General features: G+C 53.5%; 1 protein-coding gene, 1 non-coding gene and 1 pseudogene across 2 annotated transcripts in view; 1 reads left to right on the top strand and 2 right to left on the bottom strand.

Annotated features, from left to right (window-relative positions):
• Nucleotides 1-6,747, bottom strand: part of LOC149995456 (leukocyte immunoglobulin-like receptor subfamily A member 6) — a 48,209-nt gene extending 41,462 nt beyond the window's left edge. Inside the window, exons 1-6 of the mRNA XM_090261158.1 lie at nt 6,418-6,747; nt 6,166-6,201; nt 5,711-5,995; nt 5,248-5,559; nt 4,750-5,031; nt 4,150-4,449 (exon numbers count right to left, since the gene is read on the bottom strand). Of these exons, the coding sequence (XP_090117284.1) occupies nt 4,150-4,449; nt 4,750-5,031; nt 5,248-5,559; nt 5,711-5,995; nt 6,166-6,201; nt 6,418-6,451 (1,249 nt within the window). The 5' untranslated portion in view covers nt 6,452-6,747. The remainder of the gene's footprint in view (nt 1-4,149; nt 4,450-4,749; nt 5,032-5,247; nt 5,560-5,710; nt 5,996-6,165; nt 6,202-6,417) is intronic.
• Nucleotides 6,748-11,412: 4,665 nt separating this feature from the next.
• Nucleotides 11,413-12,488, bottom strand: LOC149995455 (leukocyte immunoglobulin-like receptor subfamily A member 6 pseudogene; annotated as a pseudogene).
• Nucleotides 12,489-15,871: 3,383 nt separating this feature from the next.
• On the top strand, nt 15,872-15,978 carry LOC149995454 (U6 spliceosomal RNA). Its single transcript, XR_016507961.1, has one exon. It is a non-coding gene; the product is annotated as a U6 spliceosomal RNA (small nuclear RNA).
• The last annotated feature ends 1,954 nt before the right edge of the window (nt 15,979-17,932 follow it).

Raw genomic sequence — 17,932 nt, 5'->3', positions numbered from 1 at the left:
TGTAGCAAAATGATCCACCCCACTTCCGTGAGAACCAACCTCAGAGTAATCCTGCCCCTCAGGGGCCCTTGTCCCTCAGAAGAGCTGTCCCTTCATGCTGTGGCCCCGTCTTCATTTATGGCACAATGAGTGGGTTACTTCTTTCATTTGGGGGAGAAAGCTGATTTCCATTGAAATATTCCTCCGTGGTCCATGGCCTGTGTGACCTGAGCACTCACGTTCCATCAGTTCCTGAGCTACAGTTTCATTGTTGGCATCAGGTCATGAACCTCCATCCTCAGAGGAGGTTTGGGGTCCGCAGTCCTGTGTGGGTTTGCCGGGTCCATCCTTGGTCATTTCACATCCGATGAAGATGTTGGGATGAGACATGAGAAGTCAGGTGATGGACCCCACAGTCTAAGGTGGGCTACAGCTGTGCCCGCTCAAGAGCCAATGCCATTTCAGAGGAAACCAAAACCAAAATCAAAAACGAAAGTTTCCAAAATGGAGAAGGAACCACAACAGAGAAAGGAGGCCAAAGCTGGGGGCCTCTCTGTATCCAGGGGTTCCCAGAATAAAGGCTCCTGCCCCTGTGTGGGCATGACAGGTACCCTAGTGTCCCCTCAGCAGGGAGAAGACCTTTCACTAGGTGCAAACTGGAAGCTCTGTGGTCCTCTCGACCATCTGGGATGTCTCTGCCCACTGATGCAGTGCCCGGTCACAGCACTGAGCACTGAGTCACGTCGTGTGTGTGTGTGTGTGTGTGTGTGTGTGTGTGTGTGTGTGTGTGAAACAGACTCAATCCAGCCTAGTCTGACATGGGCATCTGTCCAGGTCTTAGTGTGAGGCTCACCTTGGAGTCATCCCTGCCAGGCACATCCGGGTCAGATGCTAAGTTTCAGCAGCAAATGTCATGGGGCAGAGTAGCTGAAACTCTCCACCCGCTCTCAGTCCCAAGGCCAGGACAGCCCTGGGAGGGACTGTGTGTGGAGAACCAGGTGTGTGTGAGCTGAGGTGAGTGTCAGCAGGGATGGATCCAAACTCACAGTGGTGTGAGCACAGCCTACAGAGTCAGTAACGGGGGTCGTCATATCTGAGGGAACAGAACACGGAGGTTAGGGAATAGTCCTTTTACTGTATATTTAGCTATCGGAAAAAATAAAGGAGACACTTGTATTCTTCAAACAACAGGGGTTATATTATAGAAGAATATGGAATTTTAGAATCAAATTAGGCAAACATCTTAGAGGTAGAAAAAAATTTTGAAATAACACTCAAAATATTATTTCCATCAAAATCAAGATGCAGCTGAAGATACAATTATGAAACTGGAAGGCAGCAATGGGGAAATGTTTAGGGTGCAATACGGGGGAGTGGAATTAGACAATAAGATACAGGGAGACTAGAAAGAGAGAATCCCATGGATATGGGGAGTTTCAGGAAAACGTGGTGAGGATGGCATGTGCTACAGCCGTAGAGGCTAACAGCTGGGTGTTTTGCAGAGAAGCAGAGAGCACATGCAGTGCCAGGGACCACAAATCCAGGCTTTAAAAAATTATTATTTCAGAGAGTTGGGTTACAGTCCACTCTCTGAGTTTCACTTCAAACCTCAATGTGCTCATTCAAACGGATGGCATTTCTGAAGAAACTATTATCTGATGAGGACACAAGGGCTCAATGGGTGCAGAGGACATTTTTAGCAATGATTTCAGATTTTTCTGTCCTAATCAGGATGCTATGTTTTAAAACAAGACCTTACTTGTATCCATGTATTCAGTTCTCTGAAACAGACTGTGCTCTGAGCGAAGAGCAGTCTACATTGAGGGATGTGCCTAATAGAAATAAGGAAGCATGTAGACTCACACACGGGAAAGGGAACCAGAGCACGAAGGTGCAGATCCAAAGCAGACACACATGTAGCCTCACACCATTGGAGTGAGAAGGGAAGGGAATCATTCAAAGAAAATCAGTAATAGTTGGGAGGACCCGTCTGCAGTTCAATAGCACCAGAGTCTCTACGGGCAACGCTTAAGACGTATTTCATCATGTCCACAACTTGTACTGCTGTTGACGTTCTGAACAGTCAGGTCCCTCACTTCGTGCTCCACATATTTTTGAGAACTTCCTGCTCAACAAGATTTATTTTCAAGAATCTACCTCATCAAATGGTGGACTTGTCTTCTGCATTCACGTCCTCACTGCAGCGTGGGCCCTCCTCTCACTGTCTTGAGCCTGAAACAGCAGCACCCCGAGGGCCACCAGGACCAAGCCAGCGATGCCCATGCGGATGAGATTCTCCACCGTGTAGTCTTGGAGGGGGGAGGCAAAAAAAATGGGGGTAAAGAGGTCATAGAGGTCAGGGCAGACTCAAGTCACCCCAGTTCCCCTGGATGTCCACCAGGGCACCTGCATTTCATTGACAGGTTCGACATTCTGAGCCCAACCCCATAACTGAGATTTTCTCCTACTCTCTAGTCTTGTAATCTGAATAGTTTTGTGATCATCCCAGAGTATCAGCTGTTCCAAAGGAAAAGAAAACATAGGATATAAGTGAGGAAATGTAGAAATGCTTGTCATCTCTTCTGATCTTAAATGGGTCTCTTACACTAACAGTGCCCATCACTGTCCCTGAGGCGAGCATCTTGGGTGTCTTACCTTGCATATTATTAGAAAAAAAAGATGAACTTGGAGGACTGTAATTTATTCTGAAAGTCAGGACATGAAGAAATGAAGGGCTGGGTCTACCTTTTCATTACTCTACCTCAGCTAGCCTCTTTTATTTGTGACTTAGAAATATAATTTCCACGTGACAATTCTTTCTTCTTTCTATCATTCTTTCAAAAATAAATGATGGAATATGTATAATCCACAAATTTTTTGGATCATGCACTAACATAACCCATAAGTTTTCATTCATTTTGTAGTCTAATAGGAGATCATAAGAAACTAGCAAAATGACAAAATAAAATATTTAGATAGATACCTGCATGAATTTACAGGCCTCTGTACACACAAGGTAAACTCTGATTATGTGACAAATAAAATTCCAGGAAATACAGGGAAATCTTGGAGGGGGAGGGGCACTGACACGATTTCCTGTGAGAGGTGTTTTGGAAAATGACCTGATTCAGCTGACAACCTGGTGCTCATGGAAACTGAGCAGAAATCCTGCCGTCTCTCCACGTCCACGTAATGACACTGGTCCCCAGAGGAGACAGGACATGCTCAGAGTGGACTCTTGCTGTATATCCCACAAGGGTTCACTGGCACCAATTCTGTCAACTGATTTAGCTTTTTAAATACCAGGCAGAATCGGCTTCTGCTTTGAAACATGAGAGGACCAAGTCCCAGATACGGTAGAATTTTGTCACTGGGACCATCTCAAGGGGAATGAGCTGACTCCATTTCAGCCTAGACTCCCAGTGGATCCTCAATCACCCTGACCCAGAAACGAGAGGCCCCTTTACTCTGTCTTCCTCTGTGGGCCTCAGTGCACAGGTGCCGGGATGATGCAGGACCCGGGAATCAGCACCACGGACAGAGGCAGGCATGGCGCCTGCTCTTTGCTCCCCACCCGAGCTGGGCATCTTCCCCTTCATGCATCTCCTCTCACACTGACCACACAAGACCCAGTGACCTCAGAGCTACTTGAGACATGCGGTCCCATCCTTAAGCCTTCACCGTAATCCCCGGGATATTAGAAACAAACCCTTCTGTAAATATGTGATGTGTTGAAGCATAAACTCAGAATCTAGCCCAAGACAGGTGGACTTTGTGTGTCTGCTTGGCTAGGAGCACTCCGCTACCCCATAGACATACAGTTTGCTCATGTGGGTGAGGGTCTGTGAACCCTAAATGCTGCCTGAAACAATGACCAGAGGAGGAAGTGGGACTGTGCTGCCTCTTCATGTCACTTACAGTCCTATTTACTTTCTCCAAATGTTGGCCCTTCACACTCTTTAGTCTGCTCCATGCACACGCCCAGTACCTCCTGGATCCTCAGACGGGGTGAGGCCTAGAGAGGGTGGGGACACCCCATCTTCTCCGTCTCTTTATGTGGGTGAGATTCCCCCTATTGGTGACTTCACTGTTTCTCTTTTCTCCCCATCCCAGCCCAGACCTCTCCTGGGACAGTCTGCTCCCCCACTGGACAGGGTAGGAGTCCCTCACCTGAGACCGTGAGCTCCAGGGCATCACTGGGGTGTGACAGCAGGTAGGGGGAGGTGCTGAGTGAGCTGTAGCACCTGTAGGTCCCCTTCTGGCCGGAGGTCACAGGACCAATGATGAAGTTGTCCTGAGAGGGGGCCGCCGTGTACTGCAGATGAAGCTGCCGGGGAGTATCCAGGGACCCCTCCCTGTGCAGGTGGGAGGTGTCAGACCCGACCTCGGATCCACACCGCAGGGTCACGTTTGCTCCCACGGGCACTGAGGGCCCCGGCTGGGCCGAGAGGGAGGGTTTTGTGTACAGTCCTGGGGAGGAGGAGGGGTGTGATGTGCATAGAGCCCCCCTGCACTCCCTGCCCCTGGCCCTGAGCTGAGGAACCATGTCATTCCCCAGGGACACTGTCTGGGACCCCTCGCAGCTCCTCTCTGTCCCTCTGGGAGGGTCTCCTTCATCCCCATGCCCTGAACTCCCCCTTCCTCACTCCTCCCCCTAAATCTCAGCCCCTCCAAGCCTCTGCTCCAGGTCCCTCACCTGAACCCCACACCCCCGCAGTGACCCTGGGCTGAGCCCTGAGCAGACAGGACAGGGCCGTGCAGGGTCCTCACCTGCGATCAGGGTGTCCAGGGGGGCGCTGGGGGCCGACCACGCGTGGGAGAAGCTGTGGCCGCAGTAGCACCTGTACTGGCCCCCGTGGGTGAGGTTCACCCGGCCCAGGGGGAAGTCGGGGCTGGGCTGCCCACTGAGACCCTGGGGACCTGGGGGCCCCGCGTCCTTGGTCAGAGCAAATCTGTCACAGCCGGGCTCTGAGCGACACTGGAGGGTCAGGCTGTCTCCTCGCAGCAGCAGTGCGCCCGGCTGGGCCGAGAGGGAGGGCGCCCTGTACACGCCTGGGGAGGGGGGTCATCAGCACCCAGGGGACACACCCACCACCCACGGGGCCGCAGGGAGAGTTCTCCTGGTCCCTCCCTGAGCCTCCCCCTGTGATCTGTCCCCAACACACCAGTGTCCTTGACCCCACGACCCCCAGGGCTCTACTAGGCACAAGGTTCAGATCAGTTACTTGGTTACAGGAAAGAACAGAAGACAAGTGTGGGCCACCTCACTTGTGACCTCGATGTGCAGAGGGTCACTGAGGTGTGACCGCAGGTTGGGGTAGGAGCTGGAAGAGCTGTAGCATCTGTAGGTCCCCCCATGGGAGGAGCTCACGGGGCCCACAGGGAAGGTGGCCTGGGTCCACCACCTCCCAGCAGAGAACCTCAGTTCGGGTTCCATGCTTCGGGGTGGGTCAGTCCCTCCCTCCGTCAGCAGATACATGGTGCCCGTGATGTTCCGTGATCTGCACAGGAGGAACACGTTCCCTCCCACGGCCACCACTGGGCTTGGCTGGGCTGAGAGGGAGGGGGCCTCGTCCACTCCTGAGGGAGAAGGAGGACAGGAGGTGAAGGGACCATCACCCCACCTTCCCCAGGTGTGGGCTGTGAGGGGTGAGGCCCCTAAAACCACACTGTTCCCTTCAGCCTCTGAGGAGGAGCCTGCAGTGGGGAGGGGACCCGGGTTCCCCCTCACCTGTCACCACCAGGAGCAGTGGGTCACTCCACTCAGACACTGTGTTCCCTATACTGTATGCACACTGGTATAGCCCTGCGTGGTGTGCGCCCACGGACTGAATGAGGAACCCGGTCTTCACATTGGGGACCCGTGGGGTCCTCGTGTCCACGGGCTCAGTGCTTTTGTTTTGATACAGAGCGTAGCCCTCCGCCTGCAGAGGCCCCTGACACCAGATGGTCACAGGGCCCCCCTTGCTGACCATGGGGCCTGGGTCAGCCCAGATGGAGGGCCTGGGGAGGACTCCTGGAAGGGAAGCAGACCTGGAGTCTTGGGATGTCCTTGTCCCCTCAGTTTCCCAAGCTGTAACCCCAGGGCCCCTCCTAGACTGGTCCCCATCAGCCCAGACCCATGTGTGCCCCCAGCTGCCCAGTGGTGATTTGGGGCTGAAGCAGCAGGTTTGGGGGGCGACTCACCGGCCTGGGCTTGGTCCCATGGGCCCTGAAACAGCCCTGGAAGAGAGTCGGGTGAGATTGTCCCCCTTCCACACACACAGGAGCTCCAGAGCTGCTCTGGCCCCTGAGCACTGGGGTCAGACCCGGGGCTGAGCACACCTCTCCTCCCCCCAGGACTTCTGTCCCCACTGAGCCTCCTCGGTCCTGGGTCCTTTTGGGGAAGAAGATCTGGGAGGTGAGGGGACCCATCCTTCCCTTTTATCCCAAACTCACCGAGACAGAGAAGGGCAGTGAGGGTCGGGGTCATGGCGCTGTCTCCCAGGGTTCCCCGTGGTCAAGATGGCATATGAGGTCCACAGAGCCCAGCAGGACAGACAGACACACAGGGTGTGACGAGGTCCTGGACTGTGGGACGAGTCACAGTTTCCTTCCCTGCCACAATCTGGTTGAGGAGACAGCAGGTTCTGGGAGTTTGAAACCAGAATGTGTCTCAGCAGACCCCACACGCCTGCCTCCACCTCATGGGAACCCAAATCCAGAGGGTGACACCTCTCCCAGGACAGGAGGGGAGAGGACACAGGGCAGGACTCAGGAGCAGCCCAATTTCTGTTGTAGCTTCGACTTCCTTTTCTCAAACCCACGTGACCTTGGGAATTTCACTTCCCTTTCCCCAGACTCTAAATGCAAATTTGCTTCCCCTTTTTCTCCAACCCCGCAACCAACAGATGTTTCCTGAGCAGTTGACTGTCCTGCATAAACTTCACTGGGGGAGGTGACCTCTCCCCCCTGAACACTCTCAGTGCTGATCAGTGACACCAGGCAGCACAGTGTGTAGGCAGTGGGTGATGTGGGTGTCATTTCTATAATTTGTTGAGAAGGAGAAAAACAGGACAGAAAGAATCAGGGGCCTCTGGCACCTTAGTCATGGAGTGTGGGGACCTGCTGGTGAGGGAGGGACCGGGACACCCTGGGGGCCAGCACAGGACGCTGAGGAAGGGGGTGGTACTTCTATGGACATGTAGTCACCAGCGTGTGCTGTGCCCTGTCACACGGGCCTCTGCTCCCAGCAGGTGCTCCTGGGCTTGTCTTTAAGGTATTGGAAGCCTGTTCATTACTGGGGTGTGTGGGCAGATGGCTGCTTCAAGAACATTCTGTTCCGTGGGGAACAGACTGCACGGGTGGGGGTGGGTGATAAACTGATGAAACTCCAACCCCTTCTCACCCCCATGGAATGAGCTGCTCAGTCCTCTCAGCGGTTTATGAGCATTTCTCATGAAAACCTAACACAAATCCCACAACAGAAGTACATTTGAAGCTGCGTGAGAGGCTGCCGGGGGACATCTTTGTCATTATCTGGTCTGGGACGTGTGCCGAGGCGTCTGCTCTGAGCAGGTTGAATCAGGGGGCACCACGACAAGGCACCGTGTGGACACAACCCAGGTGTGAGGGTTTGGGGAGGGGGGTGGTCACTGGGATGGGTCTGGTTTGCTGGCAGGTATGGGGACGCGCCCCGGCTTGGTGGAAACTCTCTATCCTGCAGAGGTTTCAGGATCGTGGGTGAGGAGAACTGAGGTGACCCGGACACTGATTTCTGTCTGGGAGGAACAAAGGCGGCAGTTCTCTCTAGAGGAGAAAAGTCCTGAACTCCTTTTCCTTGTGCCTTTTATTGAGAAGGGTACAGTCAGGATACACAAGTCACCACTTAACCCCAAAGGCTTTGGCTACTATTAACTTCGAGGGATTACAAATAACAATGGAAGGAGCACAGTGATTGGTTTAGGTCTCGGTGTGCGGGATTCTTGTGCCAGAGAACGACCAGGTGCAGATTTTCATACATTTTTTTTGGCGTGTGATTTTGGACATTTTGTTTATGTTAAGGAGGAGATACACAGAGCAAGGCAAGCTTCACAGCGTCATGTACATCCTTCAAGTCTGACTTCCCACGGGAACCCTTGGTGCAAATATTTGGTCTTGCCTGCTTCCAGCTTTACCAGTTTTCCGGTTAAGACTTACAGGCCTTTTGCAAGGCATAGCGCACAGTGGGGCTACAGTTCCCAATACCACACAAAGCTGCCATCTACAGGGAGGAGGGGGCTCTGCTTGGGGTGGAGAGTTGGGCTCAGCCCGCTCGTCAGCAACAGGCACCGTCAGGCAGAGTGACTGGATGTTGCTGCTGCGAGTGGACACCTGTGGGAAGGATCCGTGCAGGGAAGGGGCTGGGACAGGTGAGTTCAGGTCCCCGAGAGGAAAACACCTTCACTGGGTGGGACAGTCTGCAGGAGGCCAGAGAGGAGGGTGACGGGATCACACCCACAGGAGGTCCTGGGTCTTCATCTGAGGGGACAATGGTGGTGAACTGGTCCCAGAGAGAAGGGCTGGAGTCAGAGGTGTGGGCATATTCCTTGGGTGAGGGGAGCGGTGGAAAGATGGAGGGCCCATCCAATCTCTGCCCGGGTTGCCTGCAGGGGCCCATGGGGCTGTCTTAGGACTGAGGACCCCAGGGAGGAGCAGAAAGCTAGGGAGCTGTGGTGACACTGTGGCCTGAGCCTCAGCAGAAGCCACCCCGCCCTGTGCTGGGTGTGTGTTTGTGTCCCCCTCACATTTCCGCTCTCTGACTCCTGCGTGTCTGTGAGCAGAAGACCTTCTCCGTCTCTCCCGTCCCGTCCGCTGAGGCCCGTGTGCCCCTCGCTGCCCCTCTCTGTGCGTGAGGGACTCCTCACCTGACACTGATTCCACCTCCACACGCTGGGCAGAGGCACCAGGTTCGGACAGTTCACAGGCTGTGATTTACAACATGGAGAACTTACTGACCATCTGTGTTGACCAGTAACTTCCGCTCTATCTTCCTCATCGCAGAGACGTTGGAAGCTCAGCTCTCATGGTTGTCGTGAGGAGCAGCAGTGCCCGAGACATGAAGATGCTCCATGTGGTGTCATTTTGGGGGCCTGACTGAGACGCGGGCAGTGGGACGTGTGCAGGAAGGACTGCTTGGGAGCCACAGGCTTATCCCTCCCTCCCCCCAGGCTGCAAGGGACTCAGAGCTGTGGTCCATTCTTGGTTGAACGGCAGGTGAGCACAGATGGAAAGGACACAGGAACACGCTGCTCACCCTGGGTCCTGCACCCCCACACACCGAAATGATGGTGGGCTCCCACCATGGGCCTGAGCCCTGAGCACTGGGCCTTGAGGGCATCTTAGACCTGGGGGCTCCCGCCTCCCATGAAACGACATGTGGACAGGGGACAACTTCTAAGGTAAAAGGAACCCACAGGGAACCATGTGGTTGACTTGCATTTGTTTCTGATGACGTAAAATTCATGTAACATAGAATTGAGGCTTTTAAAGCATAGAATTCCCTGGAGTTTAGTAAATTCATGATGTTGCACCATCATGTCTCTCTAGTTTCAAGAGGTTTTCATGCCCGAAAGGAAAACACCAAGCTGCATGGCTCCCATCTCTCGTGCACATCAGCCCTGGAGAAACCACATGATTTCTGTCTCAATGGGCTCCCTTCTCCTAGACATTTCATTTAAAATCACAGAAATGGGACCTTTTGTGTTTAGCTTTTTATTTAACTGAAAAAGTTTGATGTTCACTCACAATATGGCAGGTGCCCATAGTTTGTTCCTTACATTTAAAAAAACATTCAGGCTATGAAGACACAACATTTGGTCGTATGAATGGGATCCAGCATGAAGAAGTGTGTAGATGTGGATCCAAACCAGCCATGTGGGTGACCGTCATGCCACTGGAGTGAGAACAGAAGGACAGTCAATGGGTATCTGTGATGACCGGGAGGGACAGCCCCACAGTGGGATGGAGGAGGCGTCTCACCAGAAAGACGGCTCGCCTTTCCTGCCCCTAAATGTCACCATCCATGTCTGCTCCCCTGGACGATCTCAGCAGCTCTTTCCCCAGCTGCAGCCCAGACTGTCCTCAACCACGTCCCGGGTCATCAGCTGGGTTCCACGCTCCCCCACTCTGAATGGTGCCCGTCCCCTCTGTATTCACGTCCCGGCTGCAGCGTGGGCCCTCCTCTCGCTGTCTCGAGCCTGAAGCAGCAGCACCCCGAGGGCCACCAGGACCAGACCAGCCACACCCATGCGGATGAGGTTCTCCACCGTGTAGTCCTGGGGGTGGGAGGCTAGGGATTGTGGGTAAAGAGGTCACAGAGGTCAGGGCAGACAATGTCACCCCAGAATCCTGGATGTCCACCCAGGGCACCTGCCTCCCTCTGATAGGACAGGACCCTCTGTCCCAAGCCCCTCAACCCAGACTTTCTCCGACTCACCGTTCTGGGGGTCTGTCTTGTTTTGTGATGGGCTGATGGTGCTGTCTGCTCCTGAGAACCACAGAAAGGTAGGACCTGACCCAGCCAGTCCCTGCGTTCTCAGGTCTAATACCCGCTTCTTGCAACATAAGCTCTGTGTTGTCCTTAGTGACGCCTTTCTCTGCAGAGGAAGGTCCCCTCTGGATTCCTCATCACTCACGCGAATGCAGATCCCCATTTCTCTGTCCCAGTGGAACCTATTTTGGTAGTTCCTCAGTTCACCACAGTTTTCTCTCCAATTCAATGGAGCTCTCCTCTGCTCTGGTTTCACTCTGGGGCCCAGGATCACATTGCTTAATTGCTTTGGGAGGAGAGTATCCACTTATTCTACAGCTGAGGATGCAGGTACTGGAATGAGGGGATGGTGGTCTTGGGGTCCGATGTCAGGAGCCCATTGCGTTGAGGGTCTGGGCCTGACCCCCTTTTTAACCAAGTTTATTGCGTTCACCTGGTGTTTCATCACCTATTTATTTCATTAGTAATAATTCTTCACGTCGTCAGGACTGCCTGCCATAGGATATGTGTGCGAGTTTATTATGCTTCTATGTAATTTACATGTATGCACATATATGCACACATATACACACACATAGAAGCACACACAGATCTATGCATATTATTTTCAAATGCTAGTGCTGAGTCAGTACGTCATTATGACAGTATTTCTGGTTTTCTGTGGCTGAGCAGATAAATAGCAAACGTGTGAATTTACACAGGGTGAAATATGCTGGTCAGATTCACACACACACACACACACACACACACACATGCGCACTGAGGGAAGGAGACTATATCAGGTGCAAGGAGGCAGGTCTGCTCTGGGCAGTGTCAGGAGTGAATGTCTTCCTTGGACGTGACCGTTGAGCTGATTTCTGAACGGGGACGAGGGGCCTGAGCAGCCCCGTGAGGACCCGTCGCCCTCCCTGAGCCTCCCGCTCTCACTGCTTCCCACTCCCAGGGCCTCTGGGCCCAGAACTCTGGTACCTCCGCCCCTGGCCGGCCACCAGGGCTGCCCCTGAGACCTGCCTCCCCACTAAGTCACTCAGGGGCCAGGATGAGTTGTCCTCACCTGAGACCAGGAGCTCCAGGGCGTCACTGGGCTGTGACCACACCTGGGGGGTGTTCCTGTAAGAGCCGTAGCATCTGAACGTCCACCTGCGGCCGGGGGTCACGGGGCCCACGGGGAACAGGGCCTGCACCTGCCCACTGGGGTGTCGCTGAGAGTCCAGGTTCCAGGGGAGCCTGTCCTCTCCTTCCTCAGTCAGAATGAACCTGCCAAATCCCTTGTCTGAGTGACATTTGAGAGTCACCTTTCCTCCTGGGGTCACGACAGGGCTGGGCAGGGCTGAGAGGCTGGGTTTGCTGTACAATCCTAGGAGAGAAGGAGGCAGAGAGTTAAATGGGGAATCACACCTCGCGCATGTCCCCCAGGGCTGGGCTGTGAGGGGGAGACACCCTGAGAGCACCCCCTTCCTGAGGGCGGAGCCTGAGGCTGGGACCCCTGAGTGTCCTCTTACCTGTCACCACCAGCTCCAGGGGGTCACTGTGCTCTGACCAGCCAGCAGGGCTGAGGTAGTAACAGCGATAGATCCCTGCGTATAGGTCCATCATTTGTGTGATGGAGAACTTGGCCTTGTTCCCAGGCTCCAGTGGCTTGTTTCTGTCCCAGGGCACTGGGCTTCCCTCTCTGTCCACACGGTACTCCTCAGCCTCCAGGGTCCCCTGACACCAGATGGTCACAGGACTCCCCCAGGGGATCACAGGGCCTGGCTCAGCCCAGAGGGTGGGTTTGGGGAGGGCCCCTGGAAGGAACCAGAGGCTGGGTCAGAAGTCATTTCCCAACCCCAGTGCCCAGCTGTCAGCCCCGAACATCTCAGACATCCTTCATCCGTCAGCCCAGACCTGCTGTTCTCCACCCCCAACCTCCCAAAATGTGGCTTCTTATCCCAGTGAGGACAGGGACCTGAGACACATGGGGAGACTCACCTGCCTGCACTGGGGTCCGCAGGCCCATGCTCAGCCCTGGAAGAGAGGCGCTGTGAGAGACGTGCCCTGAATCCAGAGCAGGACCCTCTTCCCTATGAGCCCCGAGTCCTGGGTCCTGGCAGAGCAGGGCCCCCCTCCCCCTCCCCCTCCTCACATCTCACCCAGGCAGAGCAGCGCCGTGAGGGTGGGGGCCATGGTGTCTCTCCTCTCTGGACCCCGCTGTGCAGAAGGAAGAGGCCTCGGTGTCCTCAGGGTAGACAGACGCACAGGGTGTGGTCACTGGGAGGCTGGCCCTCCCTGTCATGGGGGTGTCACGTCGGCAGTCTCTCAGGAAGGGGAACAGGGTCTCCTCAGGAGCCCGGCCCTGATTCTCATGATGGAGCCTGAAACAAACCCCAAGCCTCCTGAGATGAGCCTTGCCGGTGAGGTGATTTAGGGCACCTCCTTTCTGGTCAGAGCCTCCCCCATGTGCCCCCCCCCAGCTGTCCATAAGTACCTGCCTGTGTGTCCTCCCTGTGGACAGTGGTCACCTGGCCCTGCAGGTGCTTCAGGAAGACGTGGTCCCTGTGCCTGCAGAGCTCAGACCACAGAGACACATCACCCTCTCGCTGTGCAGGCAGGTCCAGTGTCACCGTGACCGTGAGCACCAAGGGCACATGCAGGGAAGGAGGGGAAGGAAACGCACCCCTCCCCTTGGCCCCAGAGTGTGGCTTCTCTTCTACCCCAGTCACTCATGAACTTCTCCTTTTTCTTGGCAACAGCATCCACCCACTCCTTCCAGGAAACCAGCCTGACTCACTCCTGCTCCTCCGAGCCCGTTCCCTTGGCAGAGCTGTCCCCACACCCTGCGTTCTGTCCTCTGGTCTTCACCCCTTGAGGACAATGAGTGGGTTAATGCTCTCATGTTGGTGACAAAGCTCATTCTTAGTTAAATGCTCCTCCACCGTCCACTGACCTTGTGTTATTGAGCAGTAATACTCGGTCTCTGGGCCTCAGTTTCCCCACCTGCAACGTGTCGTCATGAACCCCCACTCCTCAGAGCGGCTGTGGGTAGCTGTGCCTGGGACATGGAGGGACCCGTCCTTGCTGATTTCCTGATCCGATGAAGATGTGTGGGCTGAGAAATGAGAGGATCACGGTACCTGACTCTACAGTCAGGGTGGACGATGGACAGGCCCCCTCAAGAGCCCCCATGTGCTCCTAATTTCTGAAATACACACCAGGCTCAATGCAGAAAAGGAGAAGTAAAAGTTCCCAGTATCACAGGCACCTACCACAAATAAAACAGGCCAAAGCTGAGTGGCCGCCAATGCCTGACATGAGCAAGGGGTCATCCGATGGGAGGCTCCACTCTGTGGTCGGAAAAGATTCTGCCGGGTACTCCCACGCAGGGATGGGACTTGGAGCAAGAAGGCAGTTGGAAGAAGTGTTTCCCCCTCCCCGGCTTTGGGGGTGGGCGCTGGGATATCTCTGCCCACTGACGGCCCATGATCAGCAGTGAGCCACATCCCCTGTGTGTGTGAAGCCGAGTCAATCCAGTCTCATCTGACATGGGCGTCTCTGAAGGTGTGAGTGTGAGGCTCACACTGGAGCCATCTTTTCTTTTTGTAAAATATTTTATTTATTAATTTTCAGAGAGAGGGGAAGAGAGAAAAAAAGAGAGGGAGAAAAACATCAGTGTGTGGCTGCCTCTCACACACCCCCAACTGGGGACCCAGCCTGAAACCCAGGCATGTGCCCTGACTGGGAATCAAACCTGTGACCCTTTGATTCACCGGGCAGCACTCAATCCACTGAGCCACACCAGCCGGGGCTGGAGCCATCTTTTCCAGGCACAACATGGTCAGATGCTAAGTTTGGGGCACATTAGCCCTTTCAGGTCTGAATATCAGGACAGGAAAATCTCTATGGGCAACTGGGCATGTGGGAGGTGCATGTCCAACAGGAATGGACATCAAGAAGAAACCCTCCAAACGACACCTGGTGGTGTGAAAGTCTGTCTACAGAGTCATTAATGGGACTCAGATTTCTGAGAAAACACTAGGAGTATATGAAACTCATTTTAACATAAGCGTGATCCAATATCCGGGAAAAATAAAGAAGGAAATTTAATTCTTTAAAAAAATTAAAGGTTATTATATAGAAGAAGACAGAATTTTATAAACAATTAGGCACCTACTTAGAGGTAACAAAATAAATGACAATCTGATTTAACACGCTGCCAATATTTGGTCCACCATGGGGACGATAGGGCTGCAGGTGCAACGACAGTGGGAAGGCAACGCGGAGGGAGCTCCGCGGGACGCACTACGCAGGGCCTGGAGTAGGACATGACGACACAGGGGGACCAGACGGAGGGAGGCCCCCGGGGTGGGGGTTGCAGGGGCAAACGGGGAGCACGGCGTCTGCTGCGGCCCGAGGGGCCCCGGCTTCGGTTTTGCAGAGATACAGAGGGAACGCGCAGAGCCCGGGAGCATGGGTGTGGGAACGAACGGTGAGTCCTCACGTTCACGGCAAGTGGGAGAAATTGACAGACGCTGACCTTCAGACAAAAGCAAACCCTAGAAACCAAAGGCAGGGGCATAAAGTCATGGTCTAACTGTGAGTGAAGAACTCTGCACTCGCCCAATGCGACGGGAGCAGCGTCGGTCCCGGGGGCCGGGGTGGCGGGGGTGCCCGGGACCTGCTGTCGCGGCCGCCCGCTCCCGAGAAGGCGAAGGCGAGCGGTCAGGCCCCCGCGTGCTCCGAGCATCCAGAACACGCCGTCGCTACAGGCTGGTCGGCCGTCAGCCCCGCCGCCGCCATCGGCTGCCGTCGCTCTGACTCGGGCTGAGCCAGCGGCGGCCCGTCTCCCCCAAAGGCCCCTCCCTGCGGCCCAGTTCCTTCGGGGCACCCGGCGGTCTACACTGTCCGTTCCTTCCTTCCTTAGGCGGACCTGGCGGCGGCTGGACCGCCCGCGCAGACGGACGTATGCAAATGAAGCGTATGCAAATGAAGCGTATGCAAATTAACCTTGTCCTGGCTTTTTCCCAAAAGAAATGAAAATGGGCTTTGCTCCTTCCCAGAAGAAGTGATGAGGGACCTAGCACGACACACAGACCGGGGAAGTGGGGAGATGTAATAACCTGTTGACTGTGTTGATGTGTGGACTCACCCTAACCGTAAAGCGTATTTTTGGAAAGATGTGGCGTTGGCACCCCCAGGTTTGTGATAAGTGCTCTGGAGAGACCTTTTAGCGGGATTCAAGTCTTTTTAATTCATTTTTCTGTTTTACTTTCAGTTCTTTTTTTGTCTTCTTTTCTTTTTTGCCTCTTTTGTTTCTTTTTACCTATTCTCGTCCTGTCTCTCCCTTTCTCTTTTTCTTCCACCCATCCCTATTTTTGTTTTTCCCTACAATAAACGTGATACAGAGTGCTCACTCCGGCAGCACATATACTAAAATTGGAACGATACAGAGAAGATTAGCATGGCCCCTGCGCAAGGATGACACGCAAATTCGTGAAGCGTTCCATATTTTTTTGTTATTTTTTATTGTTAAAATATTTAACTAATTAATTAATTATTTAAAAAAAAAAGAAGAAGAATATATGAAAGGTTGAGCCATGGGCATGGACTTAGGGAGGGGATTGTCGGGGAAGGGGGGTGCTGGGCGGAGGGGAGCAAAGGGGAAAAAATTGGAACTATTGTAACAATATAATCAATAAAATATACTTAAAAAAATAAATAAATAAACGTGATACAGAAACCCAACTGTTCTCTGAGTGATTTCTCAGAACAAATGTATCCTGGCAGGGAGCGTAAATTTCCATGTAGTTTTCTTCTTTTTCTATTTATCCATTTTTTCTTTACGGTTTTATTTACATATTTTCAGAGACAGGCAAAGGGAGGGAGACAAACATCGATATGTGGTTGTCTCTTGTGGGCCCCCCAACTGGGGACCTGGCCTGTAACCTGGGCATGTGCCCTGACTGGGAATCGAACCGGCAACCCTTTGGTTCACAGGCTGGCAATCAATCCACTGAGCCACACCAGCCAGGGATGAATCTATTCTTTTTAAAATACATGACGACATATCTACAATGCACCACGCAACCTTTCTAGGCGCAAGGATTGCCACACTAAATGTAAGCTCCAATTACTCATTCAGTTTGTAGTCTAGATAGAGGTGTTGATAAGAAAATGCAAAAAGGGATGTCCCGTGGTTAAAGGGGAAGCCACTATCCCACATACAGCCAGGTGTGGACTTTGAGGGATGAGGTCCCCCTGAGGCCACACTCTGTCCCCTTTTGCTGTGAGGAGGAATCCACAGTGGGTGGGGACCCGGCTCCTTTCTCTGTTACCTGTCACCCCCAGAGGGAGGGGTCACTCTTCTCTGAGTAGCCCCTGGATATCACCCTGCAGCATGTGACTTCGTGGATTCAGTGTTGCTCGAGTCCTGTGGGACCTCGCAGCCCAGTCCCCAAAGTCCGTCTCTTTATACCGACCGTAGAGACAGGAGCTGGCAGAGACCCTCTGACACAGACTGTCACAGGGCCCCTCTGGGGATCAGTGTGGACGAAGGGTTTGGGGAGGACCCCTGGAAAGGAATCAGACCTGAAGCATCTGGGGTGCTCTTCTCCCCTCTCAGCTGCCTCAGCTGTCACCCCAGACCCCATCCAGACTGATCACCACCAGCCCAGACCAGCTGTACCCACCCAGCTGCCAAGCAGGCTTACTGGGATGAAGCCAGAGGTCGGGGAAGAATCACCTGCCTGTACCAGGTCCCGTGAGCTCTGCCGCATCCCTGGAAGTGTATGTAGACATACTCCATACAGTGACAACATAAATATGTGAGGATAAAGGAGCTCTACGCCCATAGGGTTTTTACATTTTCCTGGAGGAGGTAAAGGACTGACTCTGACGTGAGTGTGTTGAGTTAGTTATGCATGAGGATGTCCCCAACAGCTACTTTAACAACATTCAAAGATCTTTAGTAGTCGGGGTGCACTGCTTCTTTTTCTGCTCTCAGGAGATGTTGCCGTAAGTTTCATGTATGTGTGTCTGCGTGTGTGTGTGTGCGCGCGTGTGTGTTATACACGCATAAACGTTTGGAAGAACTGAACAAGGAAGGCTTCTGAACTGAAACCTGGATGTGTTGCAAAATGATGGCCACTTCAGCATTAGCTAACAACTCCTTCCTGTCAGAGTTGCCGCCTGTTTTTGTGGTGGGAACGTCTGCGCTTCCCTCTCTTAGCAACACTCAAAACGATGGTTTAGCATTAGTAGCTACAATCACCATGCTGCACGTTAGATCCCCAGAACTTGTCAGTCTCTTAACTGGAAGTTCGTAACTTTTAACCAATATCGCCCCATTTCCCTTCCCTCGACTGCCTCTCACTGACGTTCTGCTTTGTTTCTTTTTGACTTTTTTATAGTCCACCGTGTTCGGCTGTAGGAAAATTTCTACAGTGTATTTAATGTGATACATAAAGT

The sequence above is a fragment of the Furipterus horrens genome, unplaced genomic scaffold, assembly GCF_987537825.1.
Source record: "Furipterus horrens unplaced genomic scaffold, mFurHor1.1.pri manual_scaffold_13, whole genome shotgun sequence".
NCBI lineage: Eukaryota > Metazoa > Chordata > Mammalia > Chiroptera > Furipteridae > Furipterus > Furipterus horrens.
Note: the sequence above shows the minus strand (reverse complement) of the source record. Positions and strands in the feature narration are given on the sequence as shown.